Genomic DNA, 12,244 nt, shown 5'->3' on the forward strand with positions numbered 1-12,244 from the left:
CTATTTAATTTTTTCAAATTGAATTTTAATTAATGTACCACAAAACTCACCCCAATAAAGTATGCAATTCAGTGGTTTTAGTATTTTCATAAGGTGTCAACTATCCCCACTATCTAATTCTAAAACATTTTATACCATACAAACTAGAAGTCACTCCTCATTCTCCTTTCCATCTGCCCCTGGCAACCACGAATCTACTTTCTGACTCCATGGTTTTGCCTATTCTGGACATGTCATAGAAGTGAAATCACACTTTATTGTCTGACTTCTTGCCCTTAGACACTGAGGGAACCCCACGAGACAGAGAGACTTAAAATGTTAGCTGCTAGAATTCACTCCCCACTGTCTATCACTCCATGTAACCTCTTTACCCTAGATGAAAGGAATTTATGAAGTTGTTTTAATTTCTCCTTTTATGGGGCTGAGCGCATTTGGACATTTAAGTCTGGTGAAATAGGGAAAAGCAAAAGACTAGAAGCTTCTGCTTCTGCTTAAACCACTGACGTAAGAATTCTATGGGTGACAATAATGACAAACTGCACAGAAAGAACAACCGATAAATATAAGTGATCCTGGGGTCATGGCTCAAGTGGTAGCATGCCTGTCTAATCAGTGTAAGTGATTACTATTAATAGTTCTCTTGACTGTGTCAAATATTTCATCTCAGTAGTTTAGTAGCTCTTTCGATCCTTATAGACCTTAAAAGCTTTTACATCAGAACTATTACTGGTCTATAAACAGGAAATGTAAGGCACAATATCTCATTAAGACTACATGATAAGCCAGTGAAAAGACAGGGTCAGATCCTACACTTCTACACCCTGTCAGGGGACCACCATTCTGCTAAGAACCCATTCCTCAAGGAGATCCTTACCTTAATGACAATGAGCCTGAACAGAATTCTTATTTATTATCTTCTTAGTCTCCAGAAAGGAGAATCTTTGTCAGTCATAGGCTACTCTCTACCCACATGAGCATTAACTTAAATTTTTCTGCTATGGTCCAGTTCCATTCATTTCATTCTCATTGAGTGGCAACTATGTGCCAGGCCCTGGACTGGATATGAGGGTACAAGGACAAGTAGTTATAGACCCTGCTCTCAAGGGAGAAGTCTTTGGGTCTAGGCACTGCACACTGGTGACAATAGGAACTCTAACAGCTTACTTGCATATCACTACCTGGCTGATTCTTACTTAGACAACCATTCACCAAGGTATAACCTATGTCTGCTGAGGCCTCCTGCGCTGTTGGAGGACTCCATCAGAGAACTGTCTACATCAGGGTTTGACATCATTTGGGATCTACTGTGTTAGACAAAGTATGTCTCTTTGGTCTCTTGGACAAAGTCTGAGTGGTATAAAGACCTGGTGGCAGCAGCATTACCTGAGCCAGCACGAGAGCTGCCACTCACCTGGTGCTTTTGGAGCTCCTGGACATAGCTAGTCATCTCCTCCTCTGTCTGGGTCTGGGCTTCTTTCTGATTCTTTCCTGTAAGAAAAACCGAAGTTCAGAGCACAGGTGGCTGTGGTAACCAGGTGATGGATCTATCGTGATCTGCCTTCAGGTTCTCAGTTCATCTCCCATGCAACTGTGGAGGTGAATCACCCACACTTCTCTGAGTGTGAAGGTATGAAGCACCGTGAGCAACTGACACCTCCAAAGTAACACACAGCAAGCAAGCTATCGATTCCAGCCCTTCTTTGGCCTCAGTTCCTAGTGTCTCCTTTAATGTCTCAGCATATCCATACCATGGGCTGGTACTTAGCAGAAAAGCTATGAGAATGGTCCTAACTCAGGAAATTCTTCTGGCATCACCATTCTCAACCATTCACCCACCACCCGCAAAATGTCCTGGAAGACATTTAAAAGCATAATTGCTGACTCCGGGTGCAGCTCAGTGGTAGAGTGCTTGCTTAGCATGTGCAAGCATCAGCTTCAGTCTTAACACTTCAAGATAAATATATAAATGAATAAATAAATAAGATTTCAAAACCATCTAGCTTTCACCTTCAGAGATTGTGATTTACTTGATGTGGGTACCACAGTTTGTTTTGTAAGGCTCTCTAGGTGATTCTGTATGGCCAGGGCTGATAATCACTGCATCTTACAATGTTTTCCAAACTTGCATAGTGACAAACAAACAAACAAAAAGGACACATTTTCCCAAGCTGTTCTTTTTGCAGATTCTAATTCATTTGGATTGGGGTGGTGCCCAGGAATCTCTGGTTATCAAACACAAATTTCCCATTAGTAAATACTGGACATATGGCATCCATCTGCCCCTCACAGCAGTTTCCCTTTACCCTGGCTGCTTCTGGCTCCATTATTTCCATGCTCTGCTTGTTTGTCCCATTGGGATTGAACTCAGGGCCTCATGCTTGCTATGTAGGTGCTTTACCACTTTAGCCTCACACTTTATATCTAACACTTTAGATATTTTTTGAATAGGGTCTAGCATTTATGTCTGGCTGGCCTGGACTGCAATCTTTCTACTTCTACTTCTCTTGTAGCTGGGATGACAGGTGTACACCACCACACCCAACTTTTACTGATTGAGATGAAGTCTTGCTAACTTTTTGTCCAGGCTGGCCTTGAACAATGATCCACCTGATCTCTGCCTCCTCAGTATCTAGGATTACCAGCATGAGCAGTGGTGTCCAGTTAGCATTTTTGATCTAAGACCTGACTGCTAGCTTTCAGCTGCTAGCCAGAAAATGCCTCAGCATACCACCCATATAACCTCCTCCTATACCCATGGCCTACATATTAAGACATGCTGAGGCCTCTGAGGGACCACTCTCTGAATTGCTCTTTATACTCACACAGAGCTCTGGGTCTTCCTGGGAAGGAAGTGTGTGGCTATGGAAATGGATAATGTCCCATGGGGTGATAATTTGTATTTTATTCGATGCATGAGATGGGCTTATTATTTAGATAATCATACTTATGGTTCTGTCAACCAGCTGCACACTGACTTCTACATTTTGGAATGAAGGGCTACCAGAACAAGAGCAACTGATGTATGGAAGGGAGTCTGGGAAAGACAGGCACAGAAAGCCTCCTGGTTGAGGCAGGCTGGGCCACTATTTTAAGATGTTATTTGATGCCTTCAGTAGCTACTGTGATCTGGATTGGTCTTGACTGCTAGTAACTTCTAGAAGTTTCTTGTCTCTAAGTAGCTTTCTTTCAGCTCTTCCACCTATCCTTAGACTTAGGTTGGCCTCCTGCCCTGGTTTGCTGAAGTAGACTTGGTTCTGAGCAGTGGTGGGCTAATGATCCCATGGATAGTACTGGCTTCTGTTAATACTGTTGATGATCTCTGGGCTCCTTGTCTAGACTCTCTCCCAGTAGCCTTAATTTCTACCTTCTAATCACTGTCTTACTTGATCTTCCTGAATATAATTCTAGGCATCAGCCCTCTTTTTCTTGCCTCAGTTAACTTCTTAAAATATAACTTCAGGTTTACCCCCATCAGGTATAACTTTGGTTGCAACTGACCTTTCTTCTCAAATCCAGTGAGACTCTATTCCAGATCTTGCTTCAATGCCCTTCTCTGCCTTGCCTCCAGTCTCTAGTTCTTTGTTTGGACTTAGCTTCAATGTGTGTCCCTATTATCTGTGGCATCACTGCAGCCCAGGGCCTTGAAGGGACCTTTAACCTTTACCCTGTCCCCCAAACTCTCTCTGACACCTGAATCTCACCATCCTGCCCATGTCCCAACTATCTCAACTTCATTTTCTTATTTTTAAAAAGATTTCTTCCAGCCACTGCTCTCTTTCCCATTATCTCCATGCTAACTTCTCTCAGTTCATTCCCAACACTGCTCCCTCTTTTGGCCTGAGGCATAGCTCACCATCACAGGTCATGGCTGTGCAGACCCAGTTTCCACAGGCACAGACACAGCGGTTACAGTCCACCTCGGTCTCGGCTCCATCTGCGTATGTTTCATCCTCCAGGGCACACTCTGTTGAACCGGAAATAGGGGCAGCAGTTTGATGGTGAGGGTGGAACAGGGTAGGGTGTCTTTGGTACAGTTTACATACCTGCCCCTTTACCTAGGCCAGGCCAAGGCCTGCCCTTCAGAGGCACCATGTCTGAGTAAGTGCCCCCATCAACATAAAGGCTTTGGGACATTAACCTCACCATGCAGATGATGGGCCAGGGCCCAGTCTAGAATGCACAAAGGGATTTTTCTCAGCTACCTCTGGAGAGCTCCACAGTCCTCTCTTATCTTGACCGCCCCAAAAATGCCTCCATCCCCAACAACTCTCAAGTTCTAGGTTAGGCATACTCTTTTCAGGAGGGTTGAAAGATGGATTGAGGCACTTGAGGAACTCTTGGAAGCTGAGTTTCCAGTCAGCATTTTCATCAGACAGTTCAATAAGGGCATCAACACAGAGTCCTCTGAAACAAAACATAGGAGACACATGTGAGAAACACCCCAGCTTCCCTCCCAAGAAAGGAAGTAAGCATCAGGCTCACATACATCTGGGGCCTCAAGAGGCCAAGAAGATGACTCTTCATTGATAAACATTCCCTCTACACTGACCCATGACAACCATTATTCATTCTGACTCCTGTAAGCATCTAACCTTTAGCTTGGGTGATGTTAGATCACCCAAGCTGTTCAAGTGTAACCTCCCCAAATAACTAAAGTTTTATCAATGGCTTTGTCCACCTTCATTGACAAATGTTTTCACTACCCTCACACTTTTACTAGCAATTATCTTTCCCCATAGTGTGACTGTCAAGCCAATTGAACCAGAAAAATCAAAACAGAAGATATGACAGATGACACGAATATGGGATTTGAAAGAATATGAAATTCAAGCAAGAATTACCATTCTAGAAAGAGATCTTACAGGAAAGTTTTATAGAACCTCAGGTTCTTCACTTCCTGAATTGGCTAGGATTTGAGTCCTGGCTCAATCACTTATTACCCAAATGGTTTTGAGCTAGTTCTTCAATCTTTCTAAACCCATTTTCTCACCTTTAAAGGGAAGCCAAAATGTCTTCCTTTCCTGGGATTTTATGATGGTCAACCATTCAAACAGTAAAGCATTATCTAATTTCAAGATATGATAAGATGAAGAATTTGCAGATCTTATACGTTAAGCTCATGGGCTGTTATTAGGAAGAATCCTTCTAGAAGCTGTGTTCTGTACTTCTTTTAGACAAGAGAGGTATTTTTTCCTATTTTCAGTTCTTACTGATATTCTGAAACCACACAAGTTTCTTAGGAGTTAATTTTTATTAATATTTATTCTAGGATAATACCAAAAGGAGAAGGTCATTATCTTTCTAACAATTAGGTCAATCTACATGAAACAGCACTGGCTATCTTAAAAATCAGAAATGAAGGTATTTTAGATCTATGGGTAGATAATATATTAATGTAATTCCTTCAGATAATTAACCAATATAACATCACCCATACCTCTTAGAAATAACTTTGCTGTGATGTGACCTTGATAATTTATTTGAAAATTACATTCCTTTTTCTTTGTGAGTTCTGGCCTAATACAGTAACTATTTGATCAGATATCAGTGTGGCTCAATATATCAGTATATAATATTCATAGGCTAGAAGAGGACAGGATTCCTGTTTTTCTTTTTAGTTCTCAGTGGTACTAGTGACTTTTTAGGAAGTGGGAAGGCATGCAAGTCCCCTTTCACAGGAAGCCTTTCCTGCTGGACCAACACCTGAACTCCCGCTCCTTACCTGAGCAGCTTGTTGTTCTCCTGGTCTGCATAGGTGGTGATGTTGATGGCAGTTTCATTCTGCTCCACAAATTTCAGGAATTCGCTGGAGTCCAGGCGAGAGTCACCATTATCAAAGTTCTAGAAAGGGCATAAAAAGATCTGTCAGGGAAGTCCCATCATTGACTCCTTACTTCATCTCGTGCTTGATATATTCCAACCCAGCATCAAGGAGCTATAGCAACAATGGCTCAAATCACTGGGTACCCAGAAAAGGAACTGGTGCCTCAAGATGACATGTAAAAGTGCCTGGACAGAAGCCACAGGGGCCTTTCGATCCATACCCTGCTAGGTAGATCAGCCTGGACAGAGCCCAGAACTGCCCCAGAAGCCCAAGGTGCTTAAGAACACCCGATAGCCCTGTCCTGACACTGCTCTGCAGACAATCTCAGCTTCACACTTGGGCTCACAACAGCCACTGCACCATGTTCTCAAACTGACCCCAAATGCTGATGTGTGCACAGGACTGCAGACTACTCTGATCAGGCTGTCCTTCAGGAACAGAAGGCAAGAGTGAATGAAGTGAGTTCAGGCATTATTCCCTCAATGGCAAGATGCTACACCAATACCTCAGCTATCTGGGGCCATTCAAAATAACCAGGCCCTTGTTGCGGGAGGAGGAAGGTATGGGTTTCAGGACTCTAATCAAACTGCAAGTTGGATGCTGCTGTTCTCCTAACTCATTCCAATGATGTTCCCCCACCCTTGGCCACTTCACACTGCTACCTTGGGAAATGAGCAGCATCCTATATTACTTTCAAGGTGGCTCCTCAGATGGTGCACAGAATGTGGAAGAAAAGCCTGTCCAGGTTTCCAGGTAGAAGGGAAAATGTAGGTATCAACTCTCCTTTCATGACTTCCATGTGCCACTCCAAGGTTGTAAATCTTTCCATAGCACACACAAGGACAAGTGTATATGTAAAACAACTATTAGGACTTTGCTTAGCATCTATTCACCTTTCTTGTCCTGATTCCCAGGAACAAGTCTCAGGTCTTCTCTATTTATTGTACATTCGCCCTGAAGAAACTTCTCTATACTTCACTTTGTGAGTTCTTGATTAATTAAGGAAAAGAAACTAAATAAACTTGGGTAGGGGGCATTCTTAGAAGCAAAGGACTTTTTTGAGTTCAAGTGTTGCATGTGTTGAGTAGACAGGAACAATACTCAGTAAGCCCAGTATCATCTGGGTCTGATGACAGTGAGTATAGGGAAAGGAACAGTCCCATATTGGCAACAAACTCACTATCCAAGAGACCAAGTGGTCACTCTGAACCTGCCACCTATAGTCTACTATAGTTTTTGAGTCAACACTCAAAAGGCAGTGCTGGATTAGAGGCATGGTTCAAATGGTACAGCCCCTGGCTAGCACAAGGCCCTGAGTTCAAACTTCAGTACTGCCAGTGGGCATGAAGCTCAAGGGACATTCCAGTCTGTCTGCAGCCTTATCCCATACAAAGTCTGGTATGTGCCCCAGAAACAGCTTGAAATGTCTGTGGGGTCTCAATCTTGGACTAAGATCAGACATGATTCACCCTGCCTCTACTCAGCCAACCAGTTACAAGGGCCTAGGACCTATGGATGCCTGCATTTCCCAGCTCTATATTTGAGACAACACTTTTCTTCTATGTGACTGCAGGGTTGTGGAAAGGCAGAAAGATGAATATTTCAGGATGCATGCTTAAGGCTCGTTGTAAGACTGAATAGTATTGAGCGGAGATGTAGTGAGCCAGGCGCTCACTCACACGCAACTGCTCAGGTAATGAGGTGTGTGACACCAGGAGTAAGACACTCATTTCAGTTCCAGCCACTACCTGGAGTCACAAACGTATATGACATAGGCAAGCAAAGCTCTTCCTACCAGGGTCTGACCTTCTTCACTGTTACGGGTTCACCTAAGAAATTGTGACTGAATGAGTGGGGAGGTAAAAGGCAGATTTAGGCCTTATCCAAATGCTGACTAGATTTGCTTTCTGACTTCTGGTATAAGGAACCCCAGCTGGGCCGGAGAGCAATTCACTGGCTCAGAAACAGTCTGAGATGGTGGACTGCTCACCAACAGTCAGCTTTAGTAAGGGAGGAAATCTCCCCTAGAAGAGTGCCTCACAGGCCTCTAAGCATCATCAAGAAGTCAGGGAAGCTAGAGTGGCTCAAGTGGTAGAGCACCTGCCTAGAAAGCATGAGACCCTGAGTTCAAATCCCAGTACCACTAAAAAAAAAAAAAAACCAAAAAACAGGGAAAACCCCAGTTTCTTTCTGGAAGACACTGCCAGCGTCTAGGAAGGAGAATGTCGTGTTCATCACCATGATCAAGTTTCTTGAGCTGGGAGATACCCTCGAGCAAAGCCATTTTCCCAAGGGTCTGTGTGGTTTTCTGCTGGGAGCCTGCAAGAGTGTTACTGCAAGAGGATGTGGAGATGTGAGAGGGGCAGTGTAGCCCGGGTACGTGGCAATCAAATTTAATAGCAGGTGTTGGAGATGCCCGAGGCAGGGTGCCACCAAAGGGCCACTGAAAATGGTTACAAGGTCCCAAATGGCCTCTTGGAAGGCATGTCCTGGGCCCCATAGGTCCATGCTGTAATCATAGGGCAAAGTCACTGCTTACAACAGGCTCTGCAAACATCACCCACTCAGCATTGGAAAAAAAAAAATCATTTTCTTTAAGTTACTTTTTGCTCCTGTATACCTCTCCTGCCCAGCAAAGTAATGTGTTTTTCCCGGAGAAGAGGAGCCACTGCTGACACAAGGGCTCTGTCACATGGGAGTGGTTAAGACACAGGGCAGAGTGACAAGGGCTGTGTTTCTCGTCCAGTGTGACCTCAAAAACTGGGAATCCAGGGCTAGGCACAGTGGCTCATCCCTGTAATTCCAGCTACTCAGGAGGCAACAATCAGGAGGACTGAAGTTTAAGACCAGCTAGACAAGAAGTTAGACCTGATTTCAACAAACAAGTCAAGTATGTTGGTGTACACCTATCATCCCACCTACATGGGAGGTGTAGGTAAGAGGATCATAGTCTGAGACCAGCCTGGGGCAAAAAGCACGAGACCCTATTTGAAAAACAACTAAAAGCAAAAAAAAGGCTAGAGGTATGGTTCAAGTGGTAGAGTACTACCTAGCAAGTCCTGAGTTCAAACCGCAGTACTGCCAAAAAACAAACAAATGAACAAAACTAAAAAACAAAAACCCTGGGAACCCAGAGAGAGAAACTTCAATTTAAAAAAATTAACACGAGAGTAGTCTTAAATGATCAAATGCCCATTTTAACCCAACCCAAGATTTCTGCGGATCTAGGGTCCATAATGCCAGTGAGACAGAAGAAGCCACAGACCAGACTGGAGGCTGGGTGGCCAGCCTCGAGGCTGCCAAGAAGTCACTCAGGTGTCTGCAGCTGCTCCCAAATCCTGGCTCGTTAGGCCGTGGGACAAATGCTCTGGGAGCAAGACTCTAAGTCAGAATCTGACCTACAGATCTATGTGAAAGTGCTCCTGTGGGAATGTGGGCTCTTGAACGTGTGTGTCTGGCATATTGGAATGTGAGTGTGAGTGTGTGTGTGTGTGTGTGTGTGTGTGTCTGTTCTTGTCAGTAAGCTGGATGGAGAGCACCCTGAATTGCTTTTTCTAACAACTCTCAAGCTCTCTGACCAATCTCTATGCCTGGTGGCCACACCTATTGCCCAATACTATTTTCCTCCCTCATTTTCCCTTTTAAGAGCAGCATCTCTCTTAGTCCTAATTAGAACTTTTCAACTAAATATTATGGGCAAGAGTGGTGTCTGGGTCCTGAATAACCTATGGATCCCTGAAATCCAGTCCAAGGATGGTCAAATTGTAAGCAACTGTGCATTTTCTCTAGGTAAGGCAATGGGAGAAAGAGGCATCCCTTTCTCTGGGACTGAGTGTCTTGACACTAACTTGGATTACCTTAAAATACTTGTCTAGGATCTCACTGTAGTTGCTGCCTTTAGAGAACCAGCCGTCTGGAATGATCTCGGCTTCCAGCCACTGGATGATGCGACGCCGGAGCTCATCACGGTTGGCCTGATAGCAAACAACTGTAGAGAAGGGGAGGGGTGTCAGCTGTCTGGCAAGAGGAGCACCCTGTGTCATCTAGCACCCACCACGTTTCTGGGGGCTCAGTGCCACAGTTTCACATGCATCATCCCATTCAATCTTCACAGCACCTGTGGGAGCAGGATTATCACAACTGGGAAGGGCCTAACCCAGTGGTCAAGCTTGTGTCTCTAAAACATTTATAAAAAGAATATTGAAACAGAGAGTCTTTGTTGCTTAGGTGAGGGGAAAAGAGGAACAGAAAAATATAGGACATCTTCATTAACTTGAGGAAGTCAAGGGAAAAACTATCAATTACCAGCGCAGCTCCCTGGGTTCCACAATGAGCTGAAGTAATGCAACTCTTTAGGCTGCTTGAGTTCTGATTGTCCTGCTTTCATGCTAACTGGGAGAAACTAAACTTTTAAAAAAACTCTCTAGCACACATTCTTCCATTTAAAGTTTTACAACACTTGCATTATCTTTATTATAAGCAACAGAAAACAAGGCCAAGGAAAGGCCATGTCACAGCCCTGCTCTGGACAGCTGTTGCAAGCCATGTGTGGAAGCAGCAGGTGGGAATGAGATTTGGGTGGGTGGAGAAGCAGAGTACAGAAAGCCTTGGCAGAAACTAATTCCTGGAAGACAACATATGTTGGGATGGGAACAGGACATGGAACCAGGGCAATGAATATGGCCCTCCCATGCTATGTGATCTGGGGGAACTCACTAAATGTTCTGAACCTCAGTTTCCTCATTTGGAAGGGCAATTACAGTGAGATTCACCTCACAAGGTTATTGTGATGATCTGAGGAAAGTATCTGCTAAAAGAGTTTGTGACTATAAATTGTGATGAAATTTAAACTCATATTCATAGAAAACCACAGAAGTCTTACTGGCATTTCCAATTGTCCTCTTTCAAAAAGAGCTGAGCCTTCTGATTCTGCTGGGTCTGTGACATGAGCAAGTCTTACAGGAGCTTAAGGACAGACTCAGTGGGTTTCCTGTCCTTACAACACAGTCACTACTCAGAAAAAAAGGAAAATAGCCATCATTCAGAACCAACCACCTGCTTTAACTGGCAAGCACCAATAAATAAAGTTTTGTAGTTTGTTTTGAGCCAAATTGAGGAGTGACCAGTTCTTGTTGTAAATTCTGACCCTCAGAAGATCTTGTGAGCTTGGCAGGGATTATAGAATGCAAGATTTCTACCACAAGAATTTCCCACCTAACACACACACACTGCAGAAAAAAACAGGCACTCACCTGGGCTAGCAGACGGACTTACAGATTTCTTCTCTGCAAGATAAAGGGAAGAAATGAAAAATGCAAGTGAATTAAAAAAAAAAAAGTTTCTGCTCCATGCAAAGGAGGCTGATTGTAAACTTCTTATCACTTTTGTCTTAAATCCTTTTTTCCTTTCCTTCTTCCAGGGCCCAAGGATGGGAAATCTCTTTCCTGCTTTGTTTGACATTTTGGGGACCTGAATTGGAAGCATGGACTCATACTTCCTCCTGTCGGGTCAAGGACTCCCTGGGATTTAGAGATTTCATATGGAGAATCATTCTGGACAGGGAATGGAGTGGAGACCTACACCTGGGAAATGGTTTTGGTTTCTCTAGGGAAGATCAAGGCTGAGAGGGGCTGAGCAGGGTTATGGCTTGGCAGAGGGCTAGGGGCTAATTAGCAGCACGCTTGGGATTCCTTCTCTCTTACTCTAATGACAGTGGCTTGAGTGCAAAATAACGGAAACATAATACTACCGGGACTGAGAGGTCCTGGGAAAAAAAGCATGGGAACAGAGAAATTCATCTACTTTCTTAAAAGGTATGAAATTTATTAAAGGACTTTCTTGATGTGGTCACCTTATCTACCTCTCCATCTGTAGACAACTCTGGAAGCCCCTGGGGGATCTGATGCAGGAAAGCCAGGGCAAAAACCTGGGCATGCAGGGAAAATACAGCAGGCTCCTGAATGCTATGAGAATGAATCTCTACCATTTGGGTGGCCTCCACTGTTCTTGGTGGCTGTGATCATGGTGGAAAGGTCATAAAGTTGGCTAGACCATGCTGCTGTTTCCTGTCTCCCCAGGGCTGCAGCTGCCATGCAGTGGCAACAGCACACCTTACCTTTGCAGTGCCCATCATAATCCACCTGGATTTTGGATCCAGTGAGGCACGCATCTCGATGAAGCTCACAGTGGTTGAGGTAGGTCTTACCGTTACTGCCACACACCGGTCTCTTGTGAGGTTTGCATTGCTGAAAGAGACCCATGGGAGGATGTTTGTGCAGCTATGGGTACCAACGCACACTTGTACACACACACACACACACACACACACACAGCCATTTTATGAGAGGACTCGCCATTAGCAGATATGGAGCCTGAATGCCACCAGGGCACAGGGAACCTCAGCTCTGGCTATCAGCAACT

General features: G+C 44.2%; 1 protein-coding gene across 1 annotated transcript in view; it reads right to left on the bottom strand.

The window, feature by feature from the left end:
* The window catches only part of Fstl1 (follistatin like 1), a 51,420-nt gene that overhangs the window by 3,772 nt on the left and 35,404 nt on the right, over positions 1–12,244 (bottom strand). The window contains exons 4-10 of the mRNA XM_020162146.2: positions 11,940–12,069; positions 11,077–11,109; positions 9,682–9,812; positions 5,723–5,841; positions 4,292–4,404; positions 3,854–3,964; positions 1,412–1,488 (exon numbers count right to left, since the gene is read on the bottom strand). Of these exons, the coding sequence (XP_020017735.1) occupies positions 1,412–1,488; positions 3,854–3,964; positions 4,292–4,404; positions 5,723–5,841; positions 9,682–9,812; positions 11,077–11,109; positions 11,940–12,069 (714 nt within the window). The remainder of the gene's footprint in view (positions 1–1,411; positions 1,489–3,853; positions 3,965–4,291; positions 4,405–5,722; positions 5,842–9,681; positions 9,813–11,076; positions 11,110–11,939; positions 12,070–12,244) is intronic.

This window comes from Castor canadensis, chromosome 5 (assembly GCF_047511655.1).
Source record: "Castor canadensis chromosome 5, mCasCan1.hap1v2, whole genome shotgun sequence".
In the NCBI taxonomy this organism is placed as follows: Eukaryota; Metazoa; Chordata; class Mammalia; order Rodentia; family Castoridae; genus Castor; species Castor canadensis.